The following is a 16,711-nucleotide window of genomic DNA, read 5'->3' as shown; positions in this document are numbered from 1 at the left end:
TCAACAAAGTGTTAAAAACATTCCTCAGACATTTGGGTCTAAATTAACATGATATCATTACACAGTTATTATATCATAATGGTGTGATGACAGTTATTGTAAATTTGTTGGCTGAATATCTATAATAAGAATCCCATGTTCCACCACATCCCAAAGGTGCTAAGGTGCTGTATTAGATTGAGATCTGTTTACTATGGAGACCATTACAATACAGTGAAGATGGGTAGCTGTGGTCATAAAGATATGGACAGAAATGGTATTCTGTATATATTGATTGATGGGGGTTTGTAACAATTGCACAAATCTGATTCGGCATTTCCACCCAGACAAGTAACGCTCACTGGATATTTTCTCTTTTTCAGACCATTCTTTGTAAACCTAGTGTGTGTAAAAATCTCCAGCAGTTTCTGAAACACCATACCATCATACCAGCTGTCTGCCACCAGGAACCACACCACTTCAGTACCTTTTACTCCCCATTGCGATGGTCAGTTTGAACTTCAGCAAGTCATCATGACCATGTCTACATGCTTAAATACACTGAGATGTTGCAGTGTGATTGGACAATTAGCCATTTTGCACTGACAAGAAGTAACAATAATAACCTATTAAAGTGGCCAGTGAGTTTGTTAGTATAACAAACTTAACTATGACCAAATTCCATCATGCCCCACAAAGCTTCTTAGAAAAGACTGGGCTGAGCCAGTGAAGTCTTTTAATATCTTACCCTTGAAAAATCGACTCCAAATAAACCATCTGTACCAAAAAGAAGAACAGAAAGTATGCAAATGTTTTAAGGCTCACTAAGTAGGTTTTCTCTAAAGCAACACCAAGGCATCCTACTTGCACACATACATGCAAAATATGATGGCTATCAAAAGCTGTTTGAGGAGTACAAAATGTGCCACTAAAACAGCTTGCTTTAGGAATGTGACACTGACACTTATGGATATCACAACTGGTGTGATTCCATTTAAACATAGTTTCATTAATACCAAGTGCTCAAAGGCCAGCTCATAGCTATCCTATAACTTGACCTTGAGTTTGATCTCAGCTATATAAAAGTTTTCACAGACGCATTTTATGACAAATCAAGCACAATGTAATAATTTTTATGTCTATTAAACCCTTTATTGGGCGCATCAAATGTGGTATATACCAAGGAAATGCGCTGTCCCTCCTGCTGTTTTGTATAGGCCTGAACTCCTCAGCCAGTTAAGCAACAAAACTGGCTATGGATACCAATTTAGGAATGGGGCCATCATCAGTCATCTCCTTTACATAGATCATATCAAGCTGTATGTGTGAGGCATTGACCCACTGTCCTCAATGCCCTCTATATGGATAGTTGGATCTGTCAAGATCAGGGATGCTGGTCCCTTGGTCATCTAAAGATTTTATTAACATTTTTTCTCATGAACGATGAGTTTCCTAACAAATTAAAGGTCATTGTGCAGAACTTCATAGGTTGTTGGATTCATTTAATTTGAATCAGATGTGTTGGAGTAGGGACACATTGAAAACCTGCAGGACAGTGGGACTCGAGGACTGAATTTGGACACCCACTGGGGAAAAAAAAATGTCTTTCAGTGAGCTGTTTAGATCTGCTGAGGAACAGAACAACACAACTCCCAGTTAAGCCACTAAAATGTTAAAGAGGAATTTATATTTAGCTTTTGATTAGCCCTTTTACTCAAGCCCCTGACACACACACACGCAAAAGTCTTATTACTTTCAAATAAGTATTTAATTTTATGCAAATAACAGCAGACAGAATTTTTTTTTTATATAAAAAAATCATAACACAAAATATGAATTTTGGGATTAAATAATAGCTTAACATATTAATCATTTTAAGTATAACTGTAGGCTAACCCTTGGTAGTATAGCACAGGTATTATTTTTTGCCTTGTAATTATCTTTGAATGAAGGCAGCTGATCACAAGTGATGATTGCGAGCATGATAACAGTAGACTTGTTTGTGTTGATCATAAACTCTCTCTGAAACCTTCTCATATGTTTCCATAGACACTTAAATCTGCAGTATTCATATAGTCGTCACCATCATCAAGGTCCTGCAAGAAATAAAGGTAATTATCAAAAATGGTTATTGGGCTGATATATGATTCCATAGACTAAATCACTGACAAATTATTATACCTCTCTGTAATTGCAGGACTTTGGCTGGCTACGGTCCATTAACACCAAAAGCAAAAAAGAAAAGAAACAGTGACTTAAGACATTGCTGTAGCACAAATGGTAATGTATAGTAGTTAAATTCAGTCTGAGTTACTATGTACCTTTTTGGAGATGGAATACGAGGCTTGAAGACTTTTCGTTCGCCAGAGGACTTTTCGTTCACATTATTGGGACTGTAAATATAAATAAATGTAGTTACAATTTGGAAACAGCTGTGATCTCTTTAAATTGTTGATATTTAATAAACTTACCTGTTACCAAATTCCACTGTGTCCCCTTTTGGTCTTCTGTAACAACAACAAAAAAATTAAAATAATATATATATATATATATTGTATTATTGTGTAATACAATATGTTAGCAGCAGCTAAATTGAACTGTGAAGACATTCAAGAAATACAAAGAGTTCTTCTCAGAAAAGACTGGGCTGCACTCTTACTTCGAAAATCTACTCCAAATAGACCGTCTGTAAACAAAAAAAAGAGAACAGAAACTATGGAAATGTTTAAGGGCATATAAATAAAAAAAAAGCTTAATCTAAAGCAGGGGTGAGGAATCCTGGTTCTCAAAGGCCACTGTCCTGCAGGTTTCCCTGCTCCAACAAACTGATGCAAATCAATGGATCCAACAGCTTTTCAAGTTCTGCTCGGTGACTCGTTCATTTGAATCAGACGTGCTGAAGCAGGGAAACATCTAAATCTTTCAGGACTGGGGCCCTTGAGGACCAGGGTTCCTCACCACTGATATAAACAAGGGATCCTACTTGCACACATAAATGCAAAATAGATTCAGCGCAATTCAATTCAATAAAAAAAAACTTGATTTGTCCCCGGTTTGCAGTTCAAAAACAGCCGTAGCAGTAGTACACAAGAAGAGCAGACGAAAAGTGTCAGCGGCAGAATACATAAACAGAAACAGAGACAAAAACAAACAGTTCTTGGAAATAATTACACACATATATACCCATACACATCTATGTACTGTATGTACACATACCAATACATATACACGATATACACACAACACAGATCTACATACATACCTATGCACAAGCACACATATACACGTACATATACACACACATATATAAAAGCATATTGACATTGCGTATGTTTAAAGCTGCCGGAGGAGTAGTGACAAAATGTGTTTTATAGAAATGATCCTTAAATTGTCTCTTGCCTTTGGTCAGACTGAGATGGTCCTGGGCCATTAGGACGAAACCTAAACATTTATAGAATAATTCATGAATTAGATCAATGTTACTATGACAAGTGTTTTTCAGCTATCTAAGATTAATGATTTACAATAATATAAAATACATTTTTCTTCACCTGCGGGACAATCTGGACATCCGATTCCACATGCTGAATTTCACAGAACATTTGATTATGTTTCATTTTTTTAAAAAATAGACTCATATGACATTATACAAGATGAATTTAGTATGTTTCACACATTTCTTTTACCTGCCATCTCGACTCTGCAGCTCTGCAATGCGTTCCCTTTAGCAGGAAAAAAAAAATACTGTTATAAATTGTATAACTGTTATAACTGTATTATTACAGTCAGGATGTGAACAAAACATATTTTCTTTTAATAGTTGTTAATTATTTGATTTACTCAGTCAGTTACTATTTACTCACTTGTATTTTTTCACCATAAAAATGCAGAGAAGTCCAAAGATCATAGCAGTACCAACTGCCACTGTTACAGGAATGATTATGTGATTATAGTTTTCTGTGCCTGCAAACAGAGCCAGTTTTCATTTATACAGCATTACACAATGAATCAAACTGGACTACAAAGAGAAAAACAGAGAAAAAAGTCTCACGTTTTATATAGAGAGTGATGGTTGTGGAGGATTTCAATCCTCCATTAAATGCAGCTGTGCAGGTGAGATCAGTGTGGTCATCCTTCTCCTCAGGAATGAACGTCAGGATGGACTCTGTCCTCCAGTTGCCAAAATTCATGTTTGTTTGAATCTCACTGATCTCGTCTGCTTTTCCTCGTGTCCATGAGAGTTTAGGTTTGTGTGAGGGACAGGTATGATGGACTGAACAGGTGATAGTAAAAGGTTTTCCTTGAACAGGTGTCTTCGGTTGATGCAGTTCAGGTTTTATCTCATCATCTTTAAATGAAAAAGATAAGTTAGGAGGCAAATTATGAAAACATGCTGTGATTTTTATGGTGAGTTGGCCACATACGGTGCATTTTTAAATCAACACAATCTTCAACAAAGGAGAACTTCTCTTTAGTGGGTGGGTCCTCAGGTGTCTTCACTAGTTCAATCCGGAAACAAAAAGGGCCGTTGTCATGATCTTTAATTTCAATTATTTCTAGGGTGCAGTTGCCCTGACCCAGCTGTCCTAAGATCTGGGTTCTGCCCTTAAAGCTGTCCAAGATCTTTGTAGGATCCTCATGGTATATATTTTGCGTCTTTACGTCCGAACGATGCCAAATGCCTCTGAGTTTGGAAGCAGGCAGCTCTCCTCCAGTATGGGTGAACGAACAGGGAACCACAACACAGGAAGAAACCAGGGCCTTAAGCTGTTTTACAACAGTGGCCTTCCACTCTGCACTAAACACAGGGCAGCATGTAGCTGAAAAGGACAGAAGTGAGAATAGGTAAGTCATGAGTGTGTGCAAGAAGACTGGAAGTAAAATGAAAAAACTTATTTACCTGCCATAAGCAGACAGAATATCATTATATTTCTTTTTTTGTCCATTCCTCTGAAGTGGTGTTGGTGTAATACTCTGTGAAATGTTCATATAAAATTTTTTAATATAAAGAAATTAAATCAGTTACATTGAAGTAACAGAACTGACAAAAGTGATTTTTTTTTTCCACTCACAACATGAATAAGTAATACACAGTAATGTTTGGTATTCATTCATCCATACTTGCTTTTTCCAATCACAGGGTGGGGTTGGAGCTAATCCCAGTTGTTGCTAGGCGAGGGGTAGGGTACAACCTGGACAGGTGACCAGTAGTTTGGTGTACACATAAAGAATAAATAAATAAAAAGAAAAAAACAGTGGTTATTATAACTTTTAATCAAAAATAAATTACACTGCTTTCAAATATAAAATGTGAAATTATTCAAAACAGTGTAAGTATTTAATCTACGACAATTTCTTTATTGAAAAATATATGTATGTTCTCTTATCCAATTAATTTTATTTATTTTTTGATGAATTAAACTTAATGTGAAAAACATTTTACTTTGGTTGCTTAAGTGTGTGTTTTGAATCATTATTAACTGAAAATTCTTCACCTTCCCACTATTTTTGTAAACTGTGTATCAAAACCTAAAATGAATCTATTGAAATTGTCACTGAGTTTAAATATCTTGGTGTCACTTCTGATTCAAATCTTAACGGCACCGAACATTTCTTATTGGTCAAATACTCCCCTCATTTAATTTCAGCGTTTCTGCCTAAGTATTCTTAGGATCACTCTTCTTCATGGGTTGTGAAATCATTTAACTTTAATTAAAACCACTACTCTTTGGATACTTCCTGACTTGGCTGTTTATGCCACATTCAATTTGGGAAGGGAGAGACAGCATGTAGTGCAAGCTGTGGTGGTTGGACAAGCTTGAGAGAGTCAGGAGAGAACGGCAAACGTGAGAACAAATCTGCAAATCTTTAACAGTGGTTACATCCTAAAGCACATCCATTCTCAGCACAACAGTGAAATAATACAGCAGTGAAGGGCACTTCCTTCTATCACAGCTCAGTATATAGCACCACAGATAAAGGCACTGTCTTTGTGGAAAATCAGTTTGAAAGAACTGTTTACTTCCTTAAATAAAAGTCCCTTGTTGTTAAATCAGTTAAAGAACCAAGAAAGCTGTGGCATTCACAAGTTCTTTCAAAACCTAGTTCATGCAAATAGCAATAAACTATCATCACATGCATAAATATTTTTGCTGCAGTAATCGTACATTTCATACTTTGGGGAATTATCATTTTTATTGTCTATTTAACCTGGTTGTTATTTTTTCACATTTTACATTTTCTTATTATTTAACATTTTAACACATTTTGTGTGTACAGAGATTTCTTTTTAACTGTTCAGGAATGATTTATTTTAACTTTCTTTGTCATTTATTCTTAGAGACATTTTAAATTTCATCCACTGAATAAATCTAATCACTCATCCAATAGTCAGATCAAATCTAAATATCAGAAAAGCATAAACACATGTAAGAAATAGGTAAAAATGTAATCAATCATACTTTATCACAAATGTTAATTTGTTCATATGTAATTAACATTTCTACAATCCTACCTTCTGAGGCTTTTGTCTTGCTGGTCTGAGAGATTTGAGTCGTCTGCTTCTGAAATCTGAAAGCAGATATAGGGGCTGCAGTAGTTGAGTTGATGATGCAAAAAGCAGGGCGTGGTCTATCTTAAAACCCATCCCTACTTATGCAAATTGTGTACTATTTAGGCCTGAACAATAAAGGTGGTGAGTAGGCCTGAAGTGTCTTATTCTCAACATTTGATACATAATTAAAATTACTTAAAAAGACATAGATTAGGACTATACTTAATTGCAGCTGTAAGCAGACTGTTATTTGCCTTAGAATCCACGCATGGACAGACTTATAGGCTTCTAGGAGTATCTAAACATAGCATTGTGTAAGACACACTTAGATTGTTTCCTGATAAGGGTCTGTCTTAAAGGATTGTACTCTGCCTATAGAAAAGTTCCCAGCACAGGATATAAACATGAAATTTGGAGAAGCACACGTTTCATAAGACACACTCGGGTTCTTACCGTATAAGGTTCTCTGTCCTAGAGACTGGACTCACACAGGAACATCCCGTATTCATTACTAAGAAATGTCTTTGTCTAAAGAGTATAAGACCACAGGCCACATCTGGTCTGGGGGGTTTTTCTACGATTGGCTTCAGAGACCTCACAGAGATGCATATCTGTTTATGATGTCACATTTTGTAATAAACCATCATTATTTTTACATAAAGCTGATGTCCGGAGCTCTTCTTTTACCTGAAAGTATTTTTGTCACATCATAAGCTTAAAGTAATTTACTACAAAATAGTATGATCCAGATGAGAAGATCTTCATATGATGAAGTCACCATATCACAGAAACGGCTATGAAGACACCAAGGACACCAAAGGGAAACAACAGCACAGCACCGAGAAGAGAGGAGAAGTTATCAACCAGACGATGGCTTCACAAAACTATGGAATGTTATCAAGGACAGTAAACTACAAAATGCCATCACAGACTATTTCTCCACAACATCTGCTTCCACAAAATAAACCACACAATGGCATCAAGAGCCAGAAAGTACTCCACAACATAATGCGTCACCGAACAAGGCAGATCCAGTGTCCAGCTTCTCTTCAGTTCTCAGCGCGCACCAGCAGGTCCAGAGAGGGCGAGTATGACTGTGTGGATCTGTCTGGAGAGGCTGTGAGATGGCTGTGCACTTCTGTAAAGATTCCTGTGTGTGTGGGATGTGTGGAGCAGTGTATGTGAAGCAGTGTGTAATAGAATACTGAGAGGTAATAGCTCTGCTAAATTAAGCAGTTGATGTGTTGGAGACACATAAACTAAGGGGGAATGAGAGAATTAGAGACATTTTAGGGAGTTTTGTGAAAATAAAGGTAGAAAGAAGAAGAAAACAGAAAAAGAGCTTATAACTTGAAGTAGAGAAAACTTTAAGGTAGAAAAAGAAGGAAGCTTAACTGGTAACAGATAGTGGACTAAGTTAACTAAGCAGATTTTGGTAGAGAACAGACTCTCAAATCATAAGACATGAGTTGTTAGGGACGTACTAGTGAAAATGAGTTTCTCTGTGTGATACGGGTGGAAAACTGGGAAAGAACTTATTTCACCGTGTTACAAAAGCATGCACATATCACCTGCTTCATCTGTACTGATATGAAATATAGGGATGGAGTTTGTCTGTCTGTGCATGTGCAGTGAGACAGTTTCTGGAGTCAGCTTGTGTGTGTGTGGGGGGGGGGTGAGCATTCTGCTGATGTGATTTAATGCCTGTAGCTATCTTCTGCTTTTCATGTTCGTTAGACAATGTTTGTTCGGTATTATTTTATGCAAGTGTGTGCCTTATTGTTATTAATGTTATTATGGGAAGTATTGATAAGATAGTGTATTAGTTTTAGATTTAGAAATATTGAAGAGGGGTACAGGAGTGTTGCACCAGGCCCTGCCACGAACACACCTGACACACATCACGGCAGTCAGAATTCTAATGACCCACACCTGCAGCTAATCAGACTCTTGGGCCATATATACTCCAGCTCCACACTCACTCCCCGTCGGACCTGGTTACCACTCAGTTGGACTTTCCTGCCTTCCCCTTCCCGGGCCCAACTCACCTGACTTATCCTTGGACTCCTGTGTGCCCGAGGACCAAATTGGGGGGGGTTTGAATTCAGGTTTCCTGCATTGGAGACCAACACCCTGCCAACTGAACTACCCAGCAGGAATGTTATTCTTCCATCTTCCCCTTATTGAATTGTTGTTTTGGGAGCCTAACTATTCTTTATATTTCATGGGCTTGTGCACATTTGAGTGCAAAGTTGCACACTCAAATGTTCCAAACAGTTTTGTTTTTGGCAGGCATCTCAGTTTTAGTCTTAGTTTTAGTCGAAAAATGCTTATTAGTTTTAGTCAACGAAAACTCAAAGGTTTTAGTCTAGTTTTAGTCAAATAAAAAAAGTATTAGTCTTTTAACAAATTAATTTAAGTCAATAATATGTGTTAAAAAGTGGAATTAAGGATGACAGATTATAACAAGTATTGCAATTCATAATGCTTTTGCATAATAACCAGATCCTTTACCAGAATCATAGCTTTAGCAGAGACTTTCCCATCAACCGGGATGCAATGCTTCCATGCTGTACTTAACTGCTGTTGGGCAGAAACCTTTTATATTTTAGCTTTTTTCATGAATTGATGCCATACTTCATCATACAAAAATGTCACACGAGAAAATAGCTGATCTATAAGTTCAACATATAGCAACACATTGTGAGCTTGATGTTTGGTTATTTTCATCAATAATTACAAAATTAAAAGGAATGGTTTTAGACTTAAAAGGTTTCCCAATCAACAGCAAATACTGGAATCAATTACTCCAAAAAAGCAAAGAGCAACAACATTCTTACTTTGGTAACTCTGGATTTATTTCAGAGAATTTTCTGAAGTGTAATACTCCACCCTGAACACACACATGCCCAAAATATGATCAATGGATGAGGAACACATGCTCAACTTGACCTGGTCTGCCATAAAAATTATGATGGGTTATAGTTAAAATATGTCCATATATCGTTTTGTCGCTTCCACCAAACCCCTTTGTTGATGCTGCAGTCATGATTCATCTATGTGTTATGGGATGTGTCTAACTGCTGTGTGTGTGGTTCAGCCAGCTCAGTGTGTGCATGAGCGTGAGTGAACGTGCACACGGAGGGAAACGTGCTTCGGGAGTGAAGAGAGCGGAGAAGTGGTGTAAAAAGTAGTGCTGGGCAACGATTAAAAGTTTTAACCGTGATTAATCGCATTGTTATGCGCAAAATGTCTCTTTAATTTAAAAGAAGGCATAATGCTATATAAAAAGATGCAGGAAATTTTGGTTTACAAACACTACATCAGGGGTCTCCAACCTGCGACTCTGGAGCTTTCTGAACCTTCCACAATGCCTCTAAATACGTGGCTGAAGTATTTTTTAAATCTATCTTTCTTGTCATTAGGTTGAAAACCAGGCACTTTTTTTTCTTTTACTTTACATCATTTTCCACAAATATCGACATCCCTTAGAAGAAACTCTGTCTGTCCTCTTTTTATCAAGGTTTTTTTTTTCTTCATTTTAAAATCTAAAAATGGAAATAAAAATGTGGTTCTTCAAAAATAACAAATATCCTATGGTGGCTCTTCATTAAAAATATATATTAAGTTGCCTTTTTGAAAAGGTCTCGTAACATTTGCAGCTCTAAAGGAGTTTTATTTAGCTGGCTGAGGGAACAGGTTTAGCAGCAGTTTTCTCTTTAAACAGTAACAGTTAAAATATTTCTTCATATATATTTATAAAATCAAATATTTATGAGAAAGAAGGATGAAATGTTCAGAATTTACTAACTAAAAGGTAAAAAGTCACCAGGATGATTTTAAAGCTGTGAATCTGCTTCCTTCTAAACACAGAAGGAACAATATGTGATGAATATCAGCATCAGGTGAACAGACAGAACGCAGGATTAGAATCTCACAGCTTCTAGATGGTGATGAGAGAGAAATATTCACAATATGCACAATAACTTCCATCCATGCACCTTCAGTGCTTCATTATCCAGATTTCTGGCCTATAATTTCTTTACTCTTTCATTAGCTTGACTGTTTAGCTTCACCTCTGCACCTGCAGCCTCTGCTACCGGGAGTTAAGGGGTTAACATCTTGTTTCCGGTGTAGCGTCAGGTCTGAACTATAAATATGTGTGGTATCCACAGTAAGTCCCGAATCTCAGCTAACAGCTCAGCAAAATCATTTCTATCACCAACAAACACAGTTAAGACAACAATAATTAAAAAACCAGATACACAAAGTCTGAAACATGGATAAAATTTGACACACGTGTAACCTATCGAGACATTCAAAACAACAACAAACAAAAAAAGCCTTTTGTAGGCATAGGCTAAATCAAACAGGAAGTTTGCAATTTTTAATTAAAGAAAGATTTTCAGCACAATTTTTGCCATTTCTTGCAAAAGTACTCTCAGCCCATCATGTGGGTGCAGAGAATATTAGTTCTGAAATACAGCCTGTTTAGCCGTGAATGATTTACTACAAGCTTTGGCAAAAAAAAAAATAAAAAAAATAAAAAAAAAAGGACACTCAGTTTGGAGGCAGGAGCAGGAAAGATGAACTATTTCTGTTGGAATTTTCACAAATAGTGGAGGCAACAGCACAGTTAGTTGTTTAACACCTGTGTTTTTAACCAGGAAGAAATATTTCTTAATATTGATATCAACCAATATAAAAAACAGTATCTGATAATTTATTTTCCTATAACACCCAGCTCTAGGGTTAGGGGTAGTGGGTGGGGGATGAGAAGGGTTAATTGGTGGGCATCGTGGTCTCCAGGGTGTTTAACCAGAAGGCATCCGGGCGGGCTTTTTTTTTTATTTTAAATTAATCATCTTGTTAGAGAACATTATGTTGTAGAATAAATACTTAAACATTATAATGTAGTACATGTGCTTTCAGAAATTTAAACAAGATCAAATCAATTCACCTGTGAAGGTTATAGTGCATTTTAGGTTTATTCTGACATCATACAAAAGCAGAATATGCCTAACTTTTTGTGAGTAGTTTATATATACAAAACAAAACAATGCAATATAGTCCTGAGGTATTTTTTAATCTGTATATAATATTAATTTTGTATAAATTATGTGTTTCATATTTTCGTAAAGTGTCAAAAGCTAGCATAACTTACTGAGGGTGTACTCCACTTTGCTCTTCCTTTCTTTGACCTTTCTGTGGATGGCACTGCAGGTTGGAGGTGACCAGAGATCTTTTAAAATACAGGACAGCCATGTAGTCTAAAAAATAAACACAGACATTGCAGATGTTGAAAAAACATCCTAAACTGACCACAAAGTGACAGATTGGTTGATATCGGGTAGAAAATATTTAATCAGTGTTCCGATCACAGGAAAGCTCTAAAAATAGTCCACTTTCAGTTGTATTTAATTTTACATAAGGTTTTTGATGTTTTTTAAAAGAATAGCATTAATTTTTCAGCGTTGTGTGTTTATTTATTAGATACATACAATTTTCCACATGACAATGATCTGTTTATTTCATCACCATAGACATGTTTGTTTTTGTTGTTTGACTAGCTTATTTTCTGCTTTCTGTGGTTGTTAACAGAAATTTGAGTCTCTGTATGAGACGGAGGAAAAACAGCGAATATTAAATAGGACATCAAGTTTACAGATGCTCGTCATAAAATTAGAATATCATGAAAAAGTTGATTTATTTCAGTAATTCCATTCAAAAAGTAAAACTTATATAATGTAGACATTCATTCCTCACATACTGACATATTTCAAATGTTTATCTCCCTTCATTTTGATGATTATAACTGAAAACTAATGAAAACCCCAAATTTAATATCCAAGAAAAGAATATCACTTAAGACCAATACAAAAAAAAAAAAATTTCTACGGAGGGAGGCTGAGAATGCTGTAACGCGAGACTTGACAGGATCAACATGGCGCGCTACTGAAAACAAACATGCCCCAAGCTAACAGAGAAAAATGTAAAAGATAAAAATAACAATAATAATATAATTATATATATATATATATATATATATATATATATATTACATGTAACATTCCTGCATATCCTAAACTTTGCTTACTGGGTGACCTAAGTGACATCAATATAGACACTAGCAAAGCACACATGGTCCTCACAGCCCTATGTATTGCAAAGAAAACTATTTTAGTGAACTGGAAGCCTAAAATCAAGCTAAATAATAACCATTACAGAAATCTCCTGTTGGATCACATCAATCTAGAGACTGCATCGGCATCCATTTAACATCAATCAGTTAACTCTCAGTCTCCCTGGACCTCGCTGATTTGTCACATCACGTTGTGAGAAGGGGTGCTGAGGCCTAGTTGTTCCGTGGGGGTCGGGGCTGGGGCTGGCTAAGGGGCCTTGGGGGTCCATCAGCTATGGCCGTTTCTTTGGGTCGGTGATCGGGAGGGTCATTAAGTGGGAGACTGTGTGCCTGACCGGATCCGGGGCCTTGGTGGCCTGGGGGCTGGTTCTCCCTGGGGGTGGGCCTGGAGCTGGGTGGTCGGGTTGCTGAGGTAGGTGCCAGACGGTGGGGGGACCGGGGGCTACCTCCAGCTCAGGAGACCCTACCTGGGCCTTGGAGGGGCTTGGTCACCCTGGGCATGCCATCGGGGTCGGGCTGATCCGATGTCAGGCAGGTACCCTTGGGATTACGATGTGTCCATAGGGATGAAGGGAGGGGTAGGGAGAAGGGGGCGGTGGGGGTGCTGGTGGGCAGTGGGAGGGATCAGGGCTCATGGGGGTGGAGTCTGCTCTCCTTCTCGCGCTCTCCCCTCCCGCAGGGGGCTGTCGAGGTGGGTGGGGGCGTGTGCCTTGGGCCCAACCACGATATTTGTGTGCAACCTGGGGCTCTCTGGTCCCTTGGTGTGGTGGCATGGGGGTACTGGTTCGTTGGGAAGGCATAGGCGCCTACAGCGGCCAGCTGAGTAGTTGGCTGCCTGGCAGAGAGATCTCTTTTCCTGGTTGTGCCCCTCCCCGAGCCCCTCTCTGTGGGGCGGGTGGAGTCGGTGGGTTTGGTGAGGGGTCCCCATTGCGGGACCACCATCCCGGTGGACCCCTGCGACTGCCTGCCCCACTAGATTTTAATCACAACCTAGACATCAACCCAGGGCCTCAGGGGGACAGGCACATGTGGACATGTTCTTGTCCCTGGGGTGCCTAACCTTGGTGTTGGGTTGGCGTGGCCGGCGGTGGTTTTACCTGGGGCGGTTGGGTCCCGGTGGGTTCCTGGGCGGGGCTGTGCTGGGGGGAATGGGTGGCCCTTGGGCCTGTGGGGTGCCTGCCCTCTGTGCGGGCTGCACCGTGGCGCCCAACACTCGCTGGGCCTGCTTACCGTCGCCCCTCCGGTGGGCTCTGGTCTGGGGGCCCCACTGCTCTGGTCTGAGTGGGCCGCTGCTCTGTCTGCTTTTGCTGTCCTGGACTTGGTGCTCTGTGGACCTGCTGGGCCTTTTGGGCCTTGGGCTCCCCCAGTACCCCGCTGATGCTTCGGGGTGCAGCGTGATCACGGCCCCCTTGCAAGCACACATTTCTTCCTTGTTGCATGGTCACACACGCACGTTCACACATGCGTGCTCATAAACGTGCTCGTCTCTCCATCCTCTTCTGACTAGATGTTGCTGATGTTTGTGTGTTGGTACATTTCTTTGCAGGTACGGTTGATGACTACTGTACGTTTTCATATCATCATTATCCTATTTTCTTTATGTATAATGTAGTACTGTGGTAGTTTATATTGTCTTTTGTGGCGTGTTTTAGGCAGCCTAGAAAACTGTTATTTCCATATTTTAATCTTGTCCTTTTCTCCCTTTTTGTCCCTCTTCCTCTATCTCCCTGTCAGGTTTGGCACTAACATATAAAGACTAAAGAAAATAAGATTACAATAAAAATAATAAAAATATCAAGGGCAGCCATGCATATAACATGTCTCCCTTGGCAGAACAAATCTGTCAAGCAAAATATAGCAAACAGACCACCGTTCTGTATGTTAGGATGCTGGACAGGACAGGGTAAAAAAAAAAAAAAAAAGGTTTCTACAAATGTTGGCCAACAGAAAAGTATGAGCTTGAAAAGTATGAGCATGTAAAGCACTCAATACTTAGTTGGGGCTCCTTTTGCCTGAATTACTGCAGCAGTGCGGCGCGGCGTAGAGTCCATCAGTCTGTGGCACTGCTCAGGTGTTATGAGAGCCCATGTTGCTCTGATAGTTGCTTTCAGCTCTTCTGCATTGTTAGGTCTGGCGTATCACATCTTCCTTTTCGCAATACCCCATAGATTTTCTGTGGGGTTAAGGTCAGGCGAGTTTGCTGGCCAATTAAGAACAGGGACATCATGGTCCTTAAACCAGGTCCTGGTAACTTTGGCACTGTGTGCAGGTGCCAAGTCCTGTTGGAAAATGAAATCTGCATCTCCATAAAGTTGGTCAGCGGAGGGAAGGATGAATTGCTCTAAAACAGGGGTCTCCAACTCCAGTCCTCGTGAGCTACTGTCCTGCAGGTTTTAGATGTCTCTTACTACAACACACCTCTGCACAAGCCTGTTAATGACCCATTGATTTGAGTCAGGTGTATTGCATCAGGGTAAAATCCAAAACCTGCAGGACAGTAGCTCACAAGGACCAGAGTTGGAGATCCTTGCTCTAAAACTTCCTGGTAGATGGCTGCATTCACCGTGGACCTAAGAAAACACAGTGGACCAACACCAGCAGATGACATGGCACCCCAAACCATCACTGACTGTGGAAACTTTACACTCGACCTCAAGCAACATGGATTCTGTGCCTCTTCTTTCTTTCTCCAGACTCTGGGACTTTGATCTCCAAAGGACATGCAAAATTTCCTTTCATCAGAGAACCCAACTTGGACTGGACCACTCAGCAGCAGTCCAGTCCTTTATATCTTTAGCCCAGGCAAGTCACTTCTGACGCGGTCTCTTCTTCAAGCGTGGTTTGACACAAAGAATGTGACAGCTGAAACCCATGTCTTGTATCTGTCCATTCATGGTGGTTCTTGAAGCATTGACTCCAGCTGCAGTTCACTCTGTGAATCTCCCCCACATTTTTGAGTGGGTTTTGTTTCACAACCCTCTCCAGGGTGCGGTTGTCCCCATTGCTTGTACACTTTTTTCTACCACATCTTTTCCTTCCCTTTGGCTCGCTATTATTGTGCTTGGACACAGGTCTGTGAACAGCCAGCCTCTTTAGCAAGGACCTTTTGTGTCTTGCCCTCCTTGTGCAGGGTGTCAATGGTCATCTTTTGAACAACTGTCAGGTCAGCAGTGTTCCCCATGATTGTGTAGCCAACAGAACTAGACTGAGAGACCATTTAAAGGCCTTTGCAAGTGTTTTGAGTTAATTATCTAATTAGAGTGTGGCAGCAGGTGTCTTCAATATTGAACCTCTCCACAGTATTGAAATTTTCTGAGATACTCAATTTGGGGTTTTCATTAGCTTTCAGTTATAATCATCCAAATTAAAAGAAACATTTGAAATATGTCAGTCCGCGAGAAATGGATGTCTACTTTATACAAGTTTCACTTTCTGAATGGAATTACTGAAATAAATCAACTTTTTCATGATATTCTAATTTTATGATGAAAACCTGTATATCCCTCAATCAAAAGGCCCAAAAATTGTGGACCCTATCCTTTTTCACATTTGTGATAAAAAAAACACCTTCAAAAGGTGTATTGTGGGTCTAATGAGCAATCACTCTAGATATAACAACAATGCACATTAAATTGGAAAAGTAATTTGATTTAATATATTTATAGTAGGGCTGTCAAATGCTAATATTTTAGTCAGATTAACCACAGCTTGCAATCACCATTCACAGCTATGCCTGAAAATGCCTGTTTTTCCTGTATTTTATCAACAGAAAGAGCAAGTCACTAATTGAACTTGAAGGCTCAACAAACAAATTTCACAAGGGCAAGATTGCGGACCCAAAGAGCAGACAGAAATCTAGAGCTGTGAGAGAAAAGGTTTTATATACGGGAAGGAACAGTCTGGTGAAACTGGTTGGATGGTAGGAATGGTAAGTGGGCAGACAAAAGATCTTTCAGCTCTTCAGGTTGATCTAGAGCAGAGGTCCCCAACCCTGGCCCTCAAGGCCCACTATCCTGCAGGTCTTAGATGCTACAACA

The 16,711-nt window shown here is 39.2% G+C and overlaps 1 protein-coding gene across 3 annotated transcripts; it reads right to left on the bottom strand.

The window, feature by feature from the left end:
• Nucleotides 1-1,554: 1,554 nt before the first annotated feature.
• LOC121641451 (sialic acid-binding Ig-like lectin 16) lies at nt 1,555-7,163 on the bottom strand. 3 transcript variants are annotated; one of them, XM_041987584.1, is made up of 15 exons: nt 6,986-7,163; nt 6,494-6,549; nt 5,101-5,171; nt 4,880-4,953; nt 4,404-4,799; nt 4,031-4,327; nt 3,843-3,942; nt 3,666-3,701; nt 3,531-3,563; nt 3,379-3,420; nt 2,639-2,665; nt 2,451-2,486; nt 2,301-2,372; nt 2,161-2,188; nt 1,555-2,075 (listed from the first exon to the last, which is right to left on the bottom strand). In XM_041987584.1, the coding sequence occupies exons 4-15, from the start codon at nt 4,923-4,925 to the stop codon at nt 2,013-2,015; spliced, it is 1,176 nt and encodes a 391-aa protein (XP_041843518.1). In that variant the 5' UTR covers nt 4,926-4,953; nt 5,101-5,171; nt 6,494-6,549; nt 6,986-7,163; the 3' UTR covers nt 1,555-2,012. The 3 variants fall into 3 exon arrangements, with proteins under 3 accessions (XP_041843518.1, XP_041843516.1, XP_041843517.1); XM_041987582.1 differs by lacking the exons at nt 6,494-6,549; nt 6,986-7,163 and having other exon boundaries at nt 5,052-5,147; XM_041987583.1 differs by lacking the exons at nt 2,639-2,665; nt 6,494-6,549; nt 6,986-7,163 and having other exon boundaries at nt 5,052-5,147.
• Nucleotides 7,164-16,711: the final 9,548 nt, after the last annotated feature.

This window comes from Melanotaenia boesemani, chromosome 6 (genome assembly GCF_017639745.1).
Source record: "Melanotaenia boesemani isolate fMelBoe1 chromosome 6, fMelBoe1.pri, whole genome shotgun sequence".
Taxonomy (NCBI): Eukaryota; Metazoa; Chordata; class Actinopteri; order Atheriniformes; family Melanotaeniidae; genus Melanotaenia; species Melanotaenia boesemani.
Note: the sequence above shows the minus strand (reverse complement) of the source record. Positions and strands in the feature narration are given on the sequence as shown.

What these genes read in the sequence shown, in the direction of transcription:
- LOC121641451 (XM_041987582.1), bottom strand. An exon ending in TTTATGGTGAAAAAATACAA is followed by an intron (nt 3,702 to 3,842) that starts GTGAGTAAATAG and finishes TTCCTGCTAAAG; the next exon opens with GGAACGCATTGCAGAGCTGC. An exon ending in CCATCTCAGTCTGACCAAAG is followed by an intron (nt 2,666 to 3,378) that starts GCAAGAGACAAT and finishes TTTTGTTTACAG; the next exon opens with ACGGTCTATTTGGAGTAGAT.